Here is an 18979-nt window from a genome sequence, read left to right on the forward strand (position 1 = left end):
GCGAATGTGGTGGAAAGTAAAATAGACAAAAAGTGTCAGACTTTTCATGTCTAATTGAATACGGGCATTAATCTTAAATTGGGCACAAATCAGTAGCTTTAAAACAGGTAAGGTTTAGATGTTGTTTAACTTGCATACCAAACAAAAGTGCCACATTTTGGTGTAATTTTGCATTTAGCCTCTCCTCTATATAGCAACACAACCATCTGAACAAATTAATTCTGAAAAATATGCAATAATGTAGAACATTAATGTAGAACAATAATGTAGACATGGCATTAATACTATTTGTCCCACATTGGGGTTCCAGACCCTGTCACCTTACTCAACGGTGCTGAATCACTGCCAAGGGTGTTCCTGTGGATGCCGTCAACTTGCTCACTATCACTTGACTGACTAACCACCATCCAGAAGATGCTATATGATCATCTGACCTGTGCAGGCTATGAGGGACCAGGGTGCCCTATTTAAACCTGATCTGCAGTCATCCCATTGCCAGAAGAACTTTTCTCCTGAACCCTGCTTCCTGGCATCTTGCTCAGAATGTCTACATCTGTTCCAGTCTGTCTCCATTTGTTTTGCTGCTGCTGCTAACTCTGTTCCACTCTAAGCTGTGTGCTACTCTCAGTAAGTGCCATCATCCACACCAAGCTGTATGCTACTCTCAGCAAGTGCCAGCATCCACTGCAAGCTGTGTGCTACTCTCAGCAAGTGCCAGCATCCATTCCAGGCTGTGTGCTACTCCGAGTAACTGCCAGCATCCACTCTAGGCTGTACGCTACTCCTAGCAAGTGCAAGCATCCACCCCAGGTTGTGTGCTACTTAGAGCAAGTGCCAGCATCCACTCCAGGCTGTTCACCACTTCCTAGCTAGTGGCAGCATCCACTCAGGCTGTGCACTACTCCCAACAAGTGCCACCATCCACTCCAAGTTGTGTGCTATTCACAATAAGTACCAAACATCAATCCAAGGTAGTCTGCTGCTTACAGCAAGTATTACATCACAATTCTACTTGGCACACAACTTTAATTTCTACACTATGTTCCAGGCTAGGCACTATAAACATCCAGCACCAGCATTCGCTCCTAGCTTTACACCACAAACTATTTGACCGATTCAATTCAGCATGAGTTGAATAGCGCCGGGATGGAGTTTCCAGAATTAAATTCAGCGTGCTGTTAATCCAGCTACAGGATTTCTTCTCGCACCTTCCTAAGGGTGCAAGGAGAAATCTGACTAAAGTGCCGACAGCTTCGCGGCCGGCACTTTAGTTGGAGAATGCTGGTTCTCACGACTAAAAAACCAGGTTAACTAGTGAGAACCGGCATTCTCCGACTTAAGTTGTAATAAATTAACTAAATACCATTCTGAATTGAATAGCTCCAGTACCAACTTCCCAGTGCTATTCAACTCATGCTGAGTTGGCCTTTATTTCAGCTATTCTAGTCAAGTACCAGGTGTAATCATACCTTCAATTTAACTCTAGGTGTGTATGGTCTTTGCTAAAGACTATTTACAGTTCCTGCCTTTTGGTTTTTCAGTGCCTGCTGTATTTACCAGTCTGATCCTGTATATAATATCTCCTCAAGCATCAAGTATTCCTGTTACGGTTTTCTGCACTCCAGGCCACAAGGCGGCTCATCAGTCTGCTCTGTATTCTGCCTCTCATCACTACTATTTGCATGAGGAGGAGCTTCATCAAATCACCCTAGAGAACCTGATCTGGGTCAACGAAAACCCAGTGACCTGACACTATATAATTGCACAGTACATATTGTTTTAAAGGTGGCATAGTTTGAACACTGACTAATGCAGGACAATCCAGTTTTCTATACAGTTTTCTACTGTATAGAAGTATAAAAAGCTCAGGTAGACATGAGAGGTTAGGCCAGTCTCTTACTTTGTATGGCTATGGCAGCGTCACCTTGGCCTGAAACATTTTATAGACAGAAACACAGTTTGGTACAAGCTTCAGTTAGATTGAAGCTTTGGGATTCTGGGAAACCCCATGGTCAACATTTATAATGTATAATGGGGAATAATTGGTTAGAAAAGAAATTGGTGTCATCAGCCACAACATTTAGCATGAGACCGTTTGGTAAGTTTCCTCTCTGTGACAAAATTAACAATAATAAACAGATCCACAAATCTATCTGCAGCTGGCTCGCTCATCTCTAGTGTTAGAACTTCTGTTCTAAATAAATGCGGGGTCTCCATTAAACCTTAACCCCTAGTTTTTATTTTTGTTTTTATGCAATATTAAAGAATGGATGTAGAAAAGTATTCTTGTTGTATGATAGTGCTGATTGCTCAGCTTGTACAGTACCTCATCACTTTCCCTAGTTGTCATTAGTTACCCTCTCTTTCCAGTAATCCTATTACCATGTTTCTGAGATCTTCTATTGATCTTTTTGAGTTGTCATTATCAGACAATGAGTGGGATGCATCAAGCATCGCATTTTGAATGTGATACATCTCACCTCTGATCGCATGCACAGCGACGTTTAGTAAAGCCATATGCATGTACAATTACCTTTAAAACTTAAAAGGAAAGCTCTTCTGATAAGAGGTCCTTTGCGGTGTGACGACTTCTGGGTTTATGACCCGAGAGTACTTGTATGCAAGCACCGCCGTCAGTCAGCGCATGCGCAAACCACAGGGAACACTGGGAGGGATCCTAATGGATCCCTCTCGGGGAATGCTATGGTAAGAAGCCCATAGGTTTCTATTAGTCAACACCTTCTATAAATGGCATTACCTATTGGGGTACAAAATCCGTAAGGTTTCACTTTCCGGAGCTTGGTGCATATGGGGAATGTGGTCAAACCTCCTCTGAGTCCTGACCACATTTTGTGCTTAATACCTCCTACTCAAAGCATTAGTTGGGGGCTCGGCGGGATCTGTGTGATATATTGAGGGTAGAGTATGACAGCACTGAGGATATAACAAGGTCTATAAAGGACTAAAATATGACACAGAGCAGACAAAGAGGTGGCAGATATAGCGCCATCAGTATGCTGCTAGCCTGCATAAAAGAAACAATTATATAAAACTGTTTGTAGCTATATAGTCAACAGTTATGCATAGAAATATATACCAATTACTTGATGTGGTATGTATTATGTTTTACAGGATGGACAGAATCAAAAGCTGACAACCAGTATTTGGTATCGGCAGGTACGTATTAGGGATTTTTGTTACAGACTGCTAATGAACACCTATTTCTACGTATACTGACAAAAAGAGATATTAATATTGAAAATGTCAAAAGCCATAGTGTATGCTGTACAGTTTACGGCCTATATTTTCTTAATTCTAGATGTGGAATGATGAATTTCTGGCCTGGAATTCGAGTCAGTTTGATGGAATTGGAGAGATCTCCCTCCCGCTTAATGCCATTTGGATACCAGACATTGTCATTAATGAATTGTGCGTAAGAGTTAATGTCATAGTAAAGAAGCTCTGCACTTCAATTCGTTAAGACTACTGAATATAGTCACACCTGTGAATGCTTTCAGCAAGAATAGTGGGGTTAGAGGATTGGTGGGGGATGATGCGGAAATAGTGGCTTAGGGGCATCTGAGCTTTTGATGGTGCTTTTATCTTTTCTGGTATACACCATAATTTTAACAACAAATAAGCGTACGCATAGTTGAACACAAGTCAGCTGCAATTGTTCCTGTATTGCGTGCTAAATGTGTATTTGCTATCTTTCTTTCCTTTATGCAGTGTTGCAACTTGCACACAGGGGAACTGCCCCTATCTGTCTGCTTGGTTTCCTCCTTGTGACTGCACAGATGCACAAGCCTCATCCTTTGTGCAAAAGATCTATCTGAAAGCTGATGTACAGCAATTGCACTTTCACACAGTTCTGCATGGCCTGCAGTTGCATTGACATACCCTCATACACAGGTCTAATTGGCCAACTTAGATACTCAGTCCTGCAAACTTTGATAGTTATATATCCACTATCACATTGAACTTCTAGCAAAGATACGATATGATAATAATGACTATCAGCAGAACAAGCTAGCTGCTTCTGACTATGGCTGGACCCCTCTAGCTGATAGTACTAAATCATAGGCATTTAAGCTTTATCATATGAAGTTGTGGAAGACATTTTGCATTATTTGTCATCTCCATTCAGAATTTATTGTAGATACAAAAAAATGAATACAGTTGAATTTCATTTCCTTTTTATTTTGCATTTGTATTTAATAATAATAAACAATTAATTGCATTTCATTAATAACAGTGTCACGACAAAACTCTCTCTTCTGTATTTGAATCTTTATTATAGTTTTACATTGTGTACAAATAGGTTAATGCAACGTTAACATACACCACTAACACCATCAAGGCTCTCCTCTATCTGTATTCTTTCTCTGTGCCATGTCTACACTATCACGTGGCATAAATTACACATTTAAAACATTTGAGCTTAAGGCATCCTGAGATGTTTCCAACCCAATATGTATTAGCATGTCTTTTGCCTACGGATTTTGTGACTGCATATGTGTCCACCTCTAATTTTGTAAATATAGGACATTATCTGACCAATTACCATTAAACAATTCTTAGCTGAACTTAGTAAAGGACTTTCTACACACTATTTAGCTAAAATATTGGGTAAATCTATCTAAAATGTCATTTTTATTCAAAATTTCCCCTTTTTCAACTAGCAGAATGTTAGTCACCAGAAACCTTCCTTGTTACTAGACCTCACCCCCACCAATTCTATAATTAGTGCTTTTGTCACTCTATTTAAAGCTGGGAGCAGATTATTTATATTCAGATATTTCTATATCAGCCTCTAACACTGAGCTAATTGGATAGTACCCTGATACAGGGTCCCCATGAGTCTGATTGGTGGGGGAATGAGAATGTTGGCTACAAATAACATTTTACCCAGAGTTAGGCATTTTTATACCATTGTCCAAACCTCCATAATACTGCATCACTATTCCAGAGCCCACTGCTTGGAGACTTTGGTGGGAGATGTATCAAGCAGTGTTAAGAGTGGAGAAGAGGGTACGTGGGGAAGTTGCTCATACCGACCAATCAGCTTCTACCTATCATTTTAGAGAATGTACTTAATAAATGCTCCCTCAGAGCTGATTGGTTGCTATGGGTAACTTCTCCGCTTTTCCATACACATCTTCATACATCTCCGACTGCGGTCTAGGACACGGGTGGTCAGTGTAGTGTAGACCGCACGGAGTGTAGTCCACACTAAATAGTAACAAACACAGCCGCCAGCTAGTACACTCGTATTACCCGGCTGCAGTGTGTTTGTTTTGGCAGCCAGCCAATGAGAGTCATATAGACTCTCATTGACTGCTGTGCCCACAACCGGAGCTGGGCTGGAGCTCAATCATGAGCTCCATCTTCCGGCTCCCGCAGTGGGTGATGGAAGAGATGGGCACTACTACTTGGGGCATTAAGGTGCATATGGAATGGAAAGGAATGTTCCCAGAGTGACGAGAAATGGTGGTGTCATGTTGCCATGCCCCCATTTTCCAGTGGGCATGCCCCTTGTGGCATGTGGCCATGCCCACATTTTCGGCGCGGGGGGGGCTCCGTTGTTTAACTTGCCCTGGGCTCCAAATACCCTAGTTAAGCCACTGCACATCACCTCAAAGTACTGTAACAATACTGTGTTTGGGCAGTGGTAGGGAGTCTAGCACCACTATAGTAGTTGGATAGAGGGACTTGCGTTTTGGGCCTTGATGCAGAGATTTACGTAAATCCAATATTTACATAAATCTCTGCATGTGCAGTTGCTGGCAGTGCCCCAAAAGCCACAGCACAGTTGACATGCTGATGGCATTTGGTGGCAGAAACAAGGGAGTGTTCCAGGAAAAAAATAATACAGTAGAATCCTATACCCAGGTGATTTGTTCATTTATGGTTCCTCTACCACATATTTTGTATTTGTGTTAGTTTATTGTTATAAAGTGCATTGGAGTAAAAGACATTTCATCCCGTAGTGTAGAAGATGGAAAGTCACCTGACTTGCCCTATGTCTATGTCAGTTCTTCTGGGACCATCAGGAACTACAAGCCCATGCAGGTGGTGTCAGCTTGCAGCTTGGAGACCTATGCCTTCCCATTTGATATACAGAACTGCAGTCTGACCTTTAGCAGCTGTCTGCATACAGGTAACAAATTCTATCTTCCTAACAATGTACAGAAATGTCCATACAAGGAGGTTCTATGCCTCACAGAGCCACAAATGCTTCCCACATATGATGTCTAGCATTGGCCTCCTACATCTAAGTGCTCATATTGCAACCTAATATCTATATTAAACAACCTGGAGCAGACCATTACTCACTACTTATTCTGCTAGCTCTCTGCTGCTTTTGACACTGTTGATCACTTTCTCCTCAAACTGTACAAATCCCTTGGTCTTCAGGACACAGCCCTGTCTTAGTTCACATCCTACCTATCTAACCGCTCTTTCGATGTTCATTTTTCTGATTCTGCCTCCTCTTCGCTATCAGTTGGAGTACTGCAAGGCTCAGTCTTAAGTCCTCTGCTTTTCTCAATCTATACCACCTCTCTTGGCAAGCTTATTAGATCTTTCAGATTTTAGTATCATCTCTACGTGGATGATACTCAAATCTTCCTATCCTCCCCAGATTTGTCACCATCTGTATTGGTCCTTGTCACTGAATGTCCTTCTGCCATTTCATCTTGGATGTCATCTCGCTACCTCAAACGTAACATATCCAAAACAATTATATTTCCTCCAGCCAATAGTAGTTACCAACTGGATATCTCTATCACCATTGATAACTAGACAATCAGTCCCACTCCACAAGACAGCTGCCTAGGTGCTATTCTGGACTCTATACCATCCTTTATTCCCCATATTCAATCTGTCTCTAAATCATGTTACATACATCTAAAAAACATATCCAAAATTCAACCATATCTTACACAAGACACTGCAAAAACTCTAATCCATGCACTCATTATTTCCCACATTGACTATTGCAATAGTCTCCTTACTGGTCTTCCCAAAAGCAGATTCCTGCCACTAAAATCCATTTTGCAAGGCTAATATTTCTTGTCAAATGTTCATCGTCTACGCTGATCCACTCTGTCAGTCCCTCCATTGGTTACCGGTTTTCTACCGTATTCAATATAAAATACTTTTACTAGCACATGAAACTATTAACAGAAACCACACCAATATACCTCTTCACTTATCTCAAAATATCTCCCATCCCGACCTCTCCAAGTTTGCACATGATCTGCGTCTCCCATATACATGCATTTCTTGCCCACATGCATGGTTACAGTGACTTTCTTCGGGCTGCACCCACTCTGTGGATTGCCGTCCCATGCACAATAATACTTTCCTCTAGTCTCCAAATCTTCAAGTGCTCCCTGAAATTCACCTCTATAGATAAGATTATCAGATTCCATAACCACCCACATGGCCTTCATAGCTCTCTATATAATTAATTACATCCCTTTTTACAGTCCACATATAACCTCACATATTTTCTCTTTCTTCACTTTCACATCCTCCTAACCCAAGGCCAATATTCCTGGATCATACAGCACAGAAAGAACCTCTGCAATCTGGCTGGACCAATATGCAATATGTAGCACCTATCCTTGTGTATCAATGCTTATTTCCCTATAGATTGTAAGCTTGCGAGCAGGACCCTCTTACCTCTATGTTTGTCTGTTATTACCCAGTTTTCTTCTATTACTGTTGATTCCAATTGTAAAGCGCAACGGAATATGATGCGCTATATAAGAAACATTAAGTAAATAATAAATAGGGTCTTTTTAAGAGAGGAAGGGGCCCGTGTGCAGCCTCTGTGTGGGCCCTCTTCTCTCTGGCAGTGCAGTAGACTTTGGCTTTGTACTAGAGTCTACTGTGCATGCACAGGTCTCTGGGAACATGGTGCCTGCATCTAGTTCCCGGAGATGTCACTACTGCGCATGTGCAAATCACCAGGAAAATGACCGCCGGAGCCAGTACACTCTGTACCCATTATAGATCTATCACTGACCTGGAGATTTAATAGGCTCATGCTGAGTTGGGTGTATACCCATTTACCAATGTAAAATATGTACATTTGTTTTGTGCATGCCCACAGATGAAGTTGCACATCTCCATCTCTATGCAGATTTGGCACTTGCTCCTCCTTACACTTGGAGAGGCAAAACGGTGGCTGGCCAATGCAGACCAAGTACTGAATGAGCATGTTTGCATATTTACAAACTGATGCAAACCCGTCTGGATATGCAGATGTCCCTGCTAGTGGCCCTATCACTTATGGGTTACTAGGGGCTGGTGCAAAGGTGGGATGATGATGATGATGATGATGATTATGATTACAATCTCTGATTGCGGATTTACCTCATACTGTAGTTGCATTCTTCATTGATCATGACTATGACCATTGATAGCCTATTATATACCATTTTCTGGGCATATTTTAGAATGCATGACTTGCTACTTTAATTTGTACACAAGAAAGAAGGGTCTGCGTGGCTTCTGCACACACAGTTTCCATTGCAGTTGGTAGTGTGAGCACGCGCAATGCGATGCATACGCATGCGTAGTGCGAGAACATCGCCCGAGTGTGTGTGTTCTCTCACTTGCGTTGAGTCAGGCCTTAAGGGGTCTATTTACTAAGCAGTGTTAGGAGACTGAGTAAAAAGTGATAAGGTGCCAGCCAATCAGCTCCCAACTGTCATTTTCAAACACAGCCTGTGAGATGGCAGTTAAGAGCTGATTGGCTGGTATCTTATCACTTTTCACTCTGTCTCCTAACACTGCTTAGTAAATAGACCCCTTAGTGCCATAGCCCACAATATGAGAGCAATTCCGGCGATATAGTCACTAGATTTAAATAGTAATTAGTTTAAAGACAAAATCAAATATAATTGGGTGTAAGTGTATCTGGGTGTAAGTATGCCTGATCTAAACCAGGCCTGTATGTTATTGGTGTAGAGCTGGATGCATCCTCCAATGCCTGCGCCTCAGCATATGGGCATAAATTAGCCATATACCTGTATATGCCCCTCAGCATGAGCCCCAGAAGAAGATTAATTTGCTTTAAAGTTTAGATACTTGTGTATCAATTTAATCTATTAATGCTCTTCTATGATGCATAGCAGCATGTTCTGCACATTGGGCCTGGTTCTGAGTCGGGCGCAGCCTAGTTTCTTCCTTACAGTAATGTGAGTTTCCATAGGGCTAATGTGAGGAGCTTTGACGCTTCAAGCAGGAATTCGCTCCACTCACTAATTTTCTGTCTACAGCCACATCGTCATCATTAGTATCGGCACTTGCATCTGCCCCATGCTAGGTGCAAGAGATCAGGCTTCCTTTCTCTGTACACACGTCTCAGCATAACATGGAAGTACAGCTACAGTACATGCCCACAACACTCAAATCACACTCCCACAGGACAGAACAGTTTCATGCAATTGCATTGGTGCCAGCTAGTTACCGCCCAGAAACTTCCATCTCCACCAAAGAGAGATCCGACCAAGGAATATGTGTGTATAACTGGCGGTGGTATGGCAGAGTGTAGGTACACACCAGTGGAAGCCCTGAGTCAACAAACAGCCCAGCACTTATCCAGTGGGGTGGTTCCTCTGTGAGGGAATAGGTGGAGTAGGAGAAGAGCAGCGCTCCTAGTAGGAAAGAACTGACCCAGTGGGTGTCATTTATAGTATCCATGACAGCCACCAGTATATATTAGGGGTGTGCACCGGCCACTTTTTGTGTTTTGTGTTTTGGTTTTGGATCTGGATCTTTCTTCGTGTTTTGGATCTGGATTGGTTTTGCCAAAACCACCCTTCCGTGTTTTGGGTTCTGGGTTTTGTGTTTTGGATCTGTATTTTTTTTTAAAAAAGCATAAAAACAGCTAAAATCACAGAATTTGTTGGTTTCTCTGCTCCTATGCTATTATTAACCTCAATAACCTTAATTTCCACTCATTTCCAGTCTATTCTGAACACCTCACACCTCACAATAGTGTTTTCATGTCCAAAAGGTTGCACCGAGGTAGCTGGATGACTATGCTAAGCGACACGAGTGGGCGGCACAAACACGTGACCCATCTAGGAGTGACACTGCAGTGGCAGACAGGATGGCAGTTAGAAAAACTAGGCCCCAAACTGTACATAATGCAAAGAAAAAAAAGAAGTGCAAGATGGAATTGTCCTTGGGCCCTCCCACCCACCCTTATGTTGTATAAACAGGACATGCACACTTTAACAAATCAATCATTTCAGCGCCAGGGTCTGCCACACAACTGTGGCTGAAATGATTGGTTCGTTTGGGCCCCCACAAAACAAGCTGGCAATTAATGTGTCCCTGCACAAACTGGCTCTACGGAGGCAAGATGTCATCCTCATCCTCCTCATCCACCGATTCCTCACCCTCTTCAGTGTGTACATCCTCATCCTCACAGAGTATTAATTCGTCCCTGCTGGAACCACAGGTCCCTCTGTACGTTCTGGAGGCTGGTCTCCCTGGAAGAGTTGATAATTCATTTTATGAACATCATCTTCTCCACATTTTGTGGAAGCAACCTCCTACGCCTTTCGCTGACAAGGTTCCCGGCTGCACTAAACACTCTTTCGGAGTACACACTGGAGGGGGGGCAACTCAGGTAAAATAGAGCCAGTTTGTACAGGGACCTCCAAATTGCTTCTTTTTCCTGCCAGTACAGGTACGGACTGTCTGACATGCCTACTTGGATGCTGTCACCGATGTAATCCTTTAACAGACAGACGCACGCTTGTCGCTGCTGCTTTGAGGATTCAATTGCGGCTACAGCCCACACAATTCACAAAGACAGAAAAAAAAAAAGAATATTTTTATTGTTTGTGGAGCACACTTTGAGGGTTACACCACCCTTTAACAGACAGACGCACGCTTGTCGCTGCTGCTTTGAGGATGCAAGTGCAGCTACAGCCCACACAATTCACAAAGACAGAAAAGAGAAGAAGAATATTTTAATTGTTTGTGTAGAACACTTTGAGGTGTCACCACCCTTTAACAGACAGACGCACGCTTGTCGCTGCTGCTTTAAGGATGCAGGTGCGGCTACAGCCCACACATTTCACAAAGACCGAAAAAAAAAAGAACAATATTTTAATTGTTTGTGTAGAACACTTTGAGGTGTCATCACCCTTTAACAGACAGACGCACGCTTGTCGCTGCTGCTTTAAGGATGCAGGTGCGGCTACAGCCCACACAATTCACATAGACAGAAAAAAAAGAACAATATTTTAATTGTTTCTGTAGCACACTTTGAGGGTGTCACCACCCTTTAACAGACAGACGCACGCTTGTCGCTGCTGCTTTGAGGATGCAAGTGTGGCTACATCGCACACAAGTCACAAACACATTAAAAAAATAGTTTTTTATTTTTTGGAACACTTTGAGAGTTACACCACCCTTTAACAGACAGACGCACGCTTGTCGCTGCTGCTTTAAGGATGCAGGTGCGGCTACAGCCCACACATTTCACAAAGACCGAAAAAAAAAGAACAATATTTTAATTGTTTGTGTAGAACACTTTGAGGGTGTCACCACCCTTTAACAGACAGACGCACGCTTGTCGCTGCTGCTTTAAGGATGCAGGTGCGGCTACAGCCCACACATTTCACAAAGACCAAAAAAAAAAGAACAATATTTTAATTGTTTGTGTAGCACACTTTGAGGGTGTCACCACCCTTTAACAGACAGACGCACGCTTGTCGCTGCTGCTTTGAGGATGCAAGTGTGGCTACATCGCACACAAGTCACAAACACATTAAAAAAATAGTTTTTTATTTTTTGGAACACTTTGAGAGTTACACCACCCTTTAACAGACAGACGCACGCTTGTCGCTGCTGCTTTAAGGATGCAGGTGCGGCTACAGCCCACACATTTCACAAAGACCGAAAAAAAAAGAACAATATTTTAATTGTTTGTGTAGAACACTTTGAGGGTGTCACCACCCTTTAACAGACAGACGCACGCTTGTCGCTGCTGCTTTAAGGATGCAGGTGCGGCTACAGCCCACACATTTCACAAAGACCAAAAATAAAAGAACAATATTTTAATTGTTTGTGTAGCACACTTTGAGGGTGTCACCACCCTTTAACAGACAGACGCACGCTTGTCGCTGCTGCTTTAAGGATGCAGGTGCGGCTACAGCCCACACAATTCACAAAGACAGAAAAAAGAACAATATTTTAATTGTTTGTGTAGCACACTTTGAGGGTGTCACCACCCTTTAACAGACAGACGCACGCTTGTCGCTGCTGCTTTAAGGATGCAGGTGCGGCTACAGCCCACACAATTCACAAAGACAGAAAAAAGAACAATATTTTAATTGTTTGTGTAGCACACTTTGAGGGTGTCACCACCCTTTAACAGACAGACGCACGCTTGTCGCTGCTGCTTTAAGGATGCAGGTGCGGCTACAGCCCACACATTTCACAAAGACAGAAAAAAAAAGAACAATATTTTAATTGTTTGTGTAGCACACTTTGAGGGTGTCACCACCCTTTAACAGACAGACGCACGCTTGTCGCTGCTGCTTTGAGGATGCAGGTGGAATCTAGACGGGATTTGGAACCGAGGACACACTAACTCCATCAATTGTCTAAATCCCACTGCACTAATGTCGGATACCGGACGCACGTCTAACACCAACATAGCAGTCAAGGCCTCAGTTATACGTTTTGCTTCAGGATGACTGCTGTCGTACTTCATCCTCATCGCTAGGGACTGTTGGAGGGTCAATTGTTTAGTAAAAGTAGTGATGTTCCTACTTCCTCTCTGGGATGATGAACAACTCCCAGCAGCAGCAACAGCACTAGGAGGAAGAGGTTCTTGATCTTTCCCTATTTTATTTTTATCGGAGAAAGTTTGGTCCTCCATTTATGTTATATTGATATATATACGTGCGGCTAAAGCGCACACAAACACAGAAAATATTATTTTATTTTTGCTGGAGAGTAGTGCACTTTGTGGGTTACACCACCCTTTAAGAAATGAGCCAGCCGGCTCTTTACTTATGGGACACAGGCGCACGCTTGGCGCTGCTCCTTTGTTGATGCACATGCAGCCACAGTGCACACAATTCACAAACACAGAAAATAATTTTTTTTTTGGTTTGGACTGGAGTGTACTTTCGGGGGTTACAGCACCCTTAACGGTCAAGCCAGCCGGCCCTTTACTTATGACACAGGCGCACGCTTGGCACTACTTTGTTGATGCACGTGCGGCTACTGCGCACACAATTCACAAACACAGAAAATAATTTTTTTTTTGGTTTGGACTGGAGTGTACTTTCGGGGGTTACAGCACCCTTAACGGTCAAGCCAGCCGGCCCTTTACTTATGACACAGGCGCACGCTTGGCACTACTTTGTTGATGCACGTGCGGCTACTGCGCACACAATTCACAAACACAGAAAATAATTTTTTTTTTGGTTTGGACTGGAGTGTACTTTCGGGGGTTACAGCACCCTTAACGGTCAAGCCAGCCGGCCCTTTACTTATGACACAGGCGCACTCTTGGCACTACTTTGTTGATGCACGTGCGGCTACTGCGCACACAATTCACAAACACAGAAAATAATTTTTTTTTTGGTTTGGACTGGAGTGTACTTTCGGGGGTTACAGCACCCTTAACAGTCAAGCCAGCCGGCCCTTTACTTATGACACAGGCGCACGCTTGGCACTACTTTGTTGATGCACGTGCGGCTACTGCGCACACAATTCACAAACACAGAAAATATTTTTTTTTTAGGTTTGGACTGGAGTGTACTTTCGGGGGTTACAGCACCCTTTAACGGTCAAGCCAGCCGGCCCTTCACTTATGACACAGGCGCACGCTTGGCACTACTTTGTTGATGCACGTGCGGCTACTGCGCACACAATTCACAAACACAGAAAATAATTTTTTTTTTGGTTTGGACTGGAGTGTACTTTCGGGGGTTACAGCACCCTTAACGGTCAAGCCAGCCGGCCCTTTACTTATGACACAGGCGCACGCTTGGCACTACTTTGTTGATGCACGTGCGGCTACTGCGCACACAATTCACAAACACAGAAAATAATTTTTTTTTTGGTTTGGACTGGAGTGTACTTTCGGGGGTTACAGCACCCTTAACGGTCAAGCCAGCTGGCCCTTTACTTATGACACAGGCGCACGCTTGGCACTACTTTGTTGATGCACGTGCGGCTACTGCGCACACAATTCACAAACACAGAAAATAATTTTTTTTTTGGTTTGGACTGGAGTGTACTTTCGGGGGTTACAGCACCCTTAACGGTCAAGCCAGCCGGCCCTTTACTTATGACACAGGCGCACGCTTGGCACTACTTTGTTGATGCACGTGCGGCTACTGCGCACACAATTCACAAACACAGAAAATAATTTTTTTTTTGGTTTGGACTGGAGTGTACTTTCGGGGGTTACAGCACCCTTAACGGTCAAGCCAGCCGGCCCTTTACTTATGACACAGGCGCACGCTTGGCACTACTTTGTTGATGCACGTGCGGCTACTGCGCACACAATTCACAAACACAGAAAATAATTTTTTTTTTGGTTTGGACTGGAGTGTACTTTCGGGGGTTACAGCACCCTTAACGGTCAAGCCAGCCGGCCCTTTACTTATGACACAGGTGCACGCTTGGCACTACTTTGTTGATGCACGTGCGGCTACTGCGCACACAATTCACAAACACAGAAAATATATTATTTTTTTAGCACTTGGGGGGAGCACCCCTGATGGACAGAGCACCCCCTGGACAACACTGCAGCACTCCTTTAGGACTGGGACACTGCACAGGACTTTGGAGTGGACACAGCCCCTATGGAGAACTGACTGCACAACACAGTCCAGCCAGCCCCTATGGACTTTGAAGTAGTGGACACAGCCCCTATTAACAACAGCAGCACAGCACAACACAGCCAGCCCCTATGGACTATGAAGTAGTGGACAACAGCAGCACTACACTACACTACACTACACAGCCCTAACTCCCACCCTCCCTCTTCACTGTCCACAGCCGAGTGAGAAAATGGCGCCGACGTGGGTACCTTATATAGGATCCAAAACCCGCGAGACTCGGAAGGCGGGATGATGACGTTTTGCCTCGATTTCAGATCCGAGTCAGGCGGGAAAAGTCGAGCCTGATTCGGATCGGACTCGGATCGGGGGGGCTCGGGGGGGTTCGGATTTCAGAAATCCGAACCCGCTCACCCCTAGTATATATATATATATATATATATATAATTAGCACCTGATCAGTCCTTTAGGCTAATTAGGCTCCAGCCTAGGGTGCCAGCAGCTGGCAGTTGGGGGAATAAAATGAAGACCTAGTACATTCCATATTCGCGGCAGCTGCACAGCTTAATTAAAAAATCTTGTTAGTTATGAGGCGATGTTATGGGAAGTTCATAGAGTGACTACCAGATGGCTGTTGACATCGTACCATGTAACTTACTGCTACAACCTTTACTTTATGTACATTGTGGTACAGCACCATCTGGGTAGCCAGAATATCTGCATGCGATTGTCTACTGAGTCTTCCTCGCATTCCGCAGAAGCCAAAGTTTACTTTACACTCCAAACACCTCATTAGATCATCAAATGCCAAGATCAAACATGTCAGCTGTCACCTTCATTACCTGCCATGTGCAGTGTGGATGGCTATTTCCTGAGCATGCATATGCACTGTGCTGTGTTTAGCAGCATGACATGTATTAGCCATGGCATCTGGAACCCTTAATTAGTCCCTGTACATGCTATATTGGGTTCTGTATTATAGATATATACCTACCTACTCTCCCTGAAGTTGAGGGAGGCTCACAAATTTTCGGGTAGCCCCCCCACACCCCCGTAAGAGTGTTCCGATCTCCCGCTTCCTAGTGAGGTGGGCAGGATGGGAAGATAAGTGCCGGGAATCACGGATATGTATGGAGGAGGTGGGGCTAAATGAAGCAAATCCATGTAATTTAGCTCAGGCCCCTCCTCGCGGTCCTGCGATTTGCCGCAGTTTGCCGGGGCAAGTGCGGAGCCTAATGACATAGGAGCCCGGCTTCTGCCTCCCGAAGTGGCCAAATGCATCTCCTCTCCGGGCTTCTCCCGAAGAGGACATATAAAAAGTCGACAAGTATAGATATAATAGGGAATTTATATGCTTGGCAATATTAGTTATATTATATAACGGACAACATAAGATGTATTATGTAATGGAGGGGAAGTTATGCAGACAGATGAAGGGGATGTAGGGCTTAGATTTTGCATCAGGCTGAGCTACCTGTACATCCTCCCTGAACAGTCACTACAAGATAAGGCAGAATTAAAGAGAGCAATGCAAAGTAGTACTGTAACTGGGCTCTAATCAAAGAATAGTTTTTGCCATTACCATTTGTTTCAATCTTATTTATGAAATAAACCCGTATGATTGCCAAATAGAGCTCCAGGAAAATGACAGGTCTACTAGAGGCAATTACATTTTAAAGCCAATTACCTTTTTATGCAGGTAGCCAAGTAGAACAACATGTGTTAGTCAGTCAGGTGTATATAGAATATTAGTACAATACTGAAAGGTGAATCATCAGTGTTATAACAAGTAGTATAACTGCAAGGGTAGCCACAACCGACCCTATTGAAATGTCACTCTGCTAATTTATTCTAGTCTGGGGAACCTCCATAAACAGTATCATGTGGTTTATTTCAGTGAATGATGTCAATCTGTCCATTTGGAGGAGCGTTGAAGAAATCAGCAATGATAAAAGCATATTTCTTAATGATGGCGAGTGGGAGCTTCTGTCTGTGCCTTCCAACTACGAGATCCTACATACCCACGGGGGAAGCTTTGCTCAGGTCCAGTTCAATGTATGTATCTGAATACAATCTGTATCTTTGTTTAATGTGTACACATGTATACAGTATGTAATCAGGGGCATCGGAACAATTTTTTGTTGGGAGGGACAATAAAATCGTTCCGACACCCCACTACTTACCTCTTGCGCTGTGTCCGTGTCATGACGCAAAGCAAACGCCAGTCCCAGCAGCCCACAATGACACTCCACCTGTTATTGGTGCAGTCAGCCGTCACTATCGCTACGGTACCCGCTGATTGGACGGAGGCTGCTGCTGCTCCCGCCCTGAGTGTGGGAACTTGGGGCTGCTGCGGACGTTGGATAATGGATGCTGCAGAGCGCACAAGGGAGCAGGAGGCTGTCAGAACCTTTGTCCCCTGCTGCCAACAGCACCCTGCTGTACTCAGCTACTGCACCAGTCTCCCTGGCACCTTTCAAATGTTGGCGCCCCCCAGCGCCTTTGTATGTAATAGATATATTTCTCTTTGGTTTGCGGTTGTGTGTTCAACCACCCAAGGCGTGCGTATATCAGAGCGTGACCGCACACCCAAGAGTGGTATATTTATCTTATAAAATGGTCCCTGTTGTGACAAAATAGTTCTAAGTGGAGAATGATGTAGGGTGGAACAGACACAAAATAGGAGAACAAAATAGTTCAGTATAGGCTGTTTAATTTGAATTATTTTTAATGAATAAACATTTAACTGGATAACACAGTGTAAATGACTAAAACAGTTGAACATTCAGAATAGGCTGTTTTAAACAGTTAAACATTAATAACTACTGTCACTTAAGAGTAGTTCATTTTGAAAAAAAAGCATTAAACGTTGTAGTGTTGAACAGTGAATTGTACTGCCAGGAAGTTCTAAATGCTTCTTCAGGGACAAGACTGGCATGTCTACTCACTGTTTGCTGTGCTGGATTCTGAAGTGCCTGCTCACGTAAGTTCTGTTCCAGTTCTTTGAATAGATCACCATTGTACAAATCAATATTTAATGAGGACTGATGTCAGGTCCTTTTTTTTACATTTTTTTCTGTTCTAAATGTATATTCCTGGGAGTGTGGCAGTGATGTGCTACTTTTCTGTGAGCAGTGCCTCTTTGAGAGATGTTAATGTTTACACTTGCAGAGTGATACAGCTGTAGCATTGTGATGGGGTTTTGATTACAGTGGAAAGTAGATCAGGATTCAGGTGTGCGGTCATTGGGAAATAATTAATGGTCATGTGGTCTAGTGTGTACAATGATGTTGATGGAATTTGTCTCAATATACAGTAAATTTAATATATTGTGGATATACACAGTGTATTTATATAGCTATCTATCTATCTATTTATCTATCTATCTATCTATCTATCTATCTGTCTAAAATTTACAGTGACTCTTCTGGAAATCAGAATTACGGTAACTCCCAAAGTTCTACCCCAAAGTACATGAATACAAACAGAGGATTTTGGCAGCACTCAGAGACACTTGATTTACAATTAGATGTCCAACATTTCGAAACCTTTTATTAAGCAAGTATGTTGCAGTGTGAGGCAATGCTACAATTAGTTATGCACTGTCAAGCCTATAAGCCTTGATACCCGCTATCAAAATAGCCAGAGGGTGCAGTTACATAGTATGTCTTCCCTTGCTAACCCCTTGCGATCCCTGGGCGTTTCAGGGTGGAGACTGGGAGGAGACCTACAGTGATTGCAAAAAAGGGCTGTTTCATGGAGGTGTTATGGGAATGCCACATGTTAGGTCTGGAAACACTGCTGCATTCCCAATTGCAAATTTTCAGAGGCCAAGTTTAGTTGGATTAGAAAGGGGGTAGCTAGAGTAGCTAGAAATGTGAAAAAATGAAGTTACTTTCAATTATCAGGTGCTTTAATTGGTACTTGATCCACAGCTGCTGTATGTAATGGGTATAGTCAACCCCAAGGGAGATATACAAAGCAAAAATAGTAACAGCGCTGGTGTAGAGGGATGATTACATGTAATGGAAATGAGTTAGCCAGATAAGGTGTAATTAGTAGTAAAATGTTGGAAATGTAATACATATCAATAAAAACAGCCAATATGACACAAATTCAATGATTCAACATAGTAAAGGCAT

At 43.2% G+C, this 18979-nt stretch overlaps 1 protein-coding gene across 1 annotated transcript in view; it reads left to right on the plus strand.

The window, feature by feature from the left end:
- HTR3B (5-hydroxytryptamine receptor 3B) overlaps positions 1-18979 on the plus strand; it is a 67662-nt gene that overhangs the window by 17343 nt on the left and 31340 nt on the right. The window contains exons 3-6 of the mRNA XM_088443019.1: positions 3133-3177; positions 3320-3429; positions 5991-6160; positions 16735-16892. Of these exons, the coding sequence (XP_088299145.1) occupies positions 3133-3177; positions 3320-3429; positions 5991-6160; positions 16735-16892 (483 nt within the window). The remainder of the gene's footprint in view (positions 1-3132; positions 3178-3319; positions 3430-5990; positions 6161-16734; positions 16893-18979) is intronic.

Source organism: Taudactylus pleione, unplaced genomic scaffold (assembly GCF_031769625.1).
Source record: "Taudactylus pleione unplaced genomic scaffold, aTauple2 ptg000322l, whole genome shotgun sequence".
Lineage (NCBI taxonomy): Eukaryota > Metazoa > Chordata > Amphibia > Anura > Myobatrachidae > Taudactylus > Taudactylus pleione.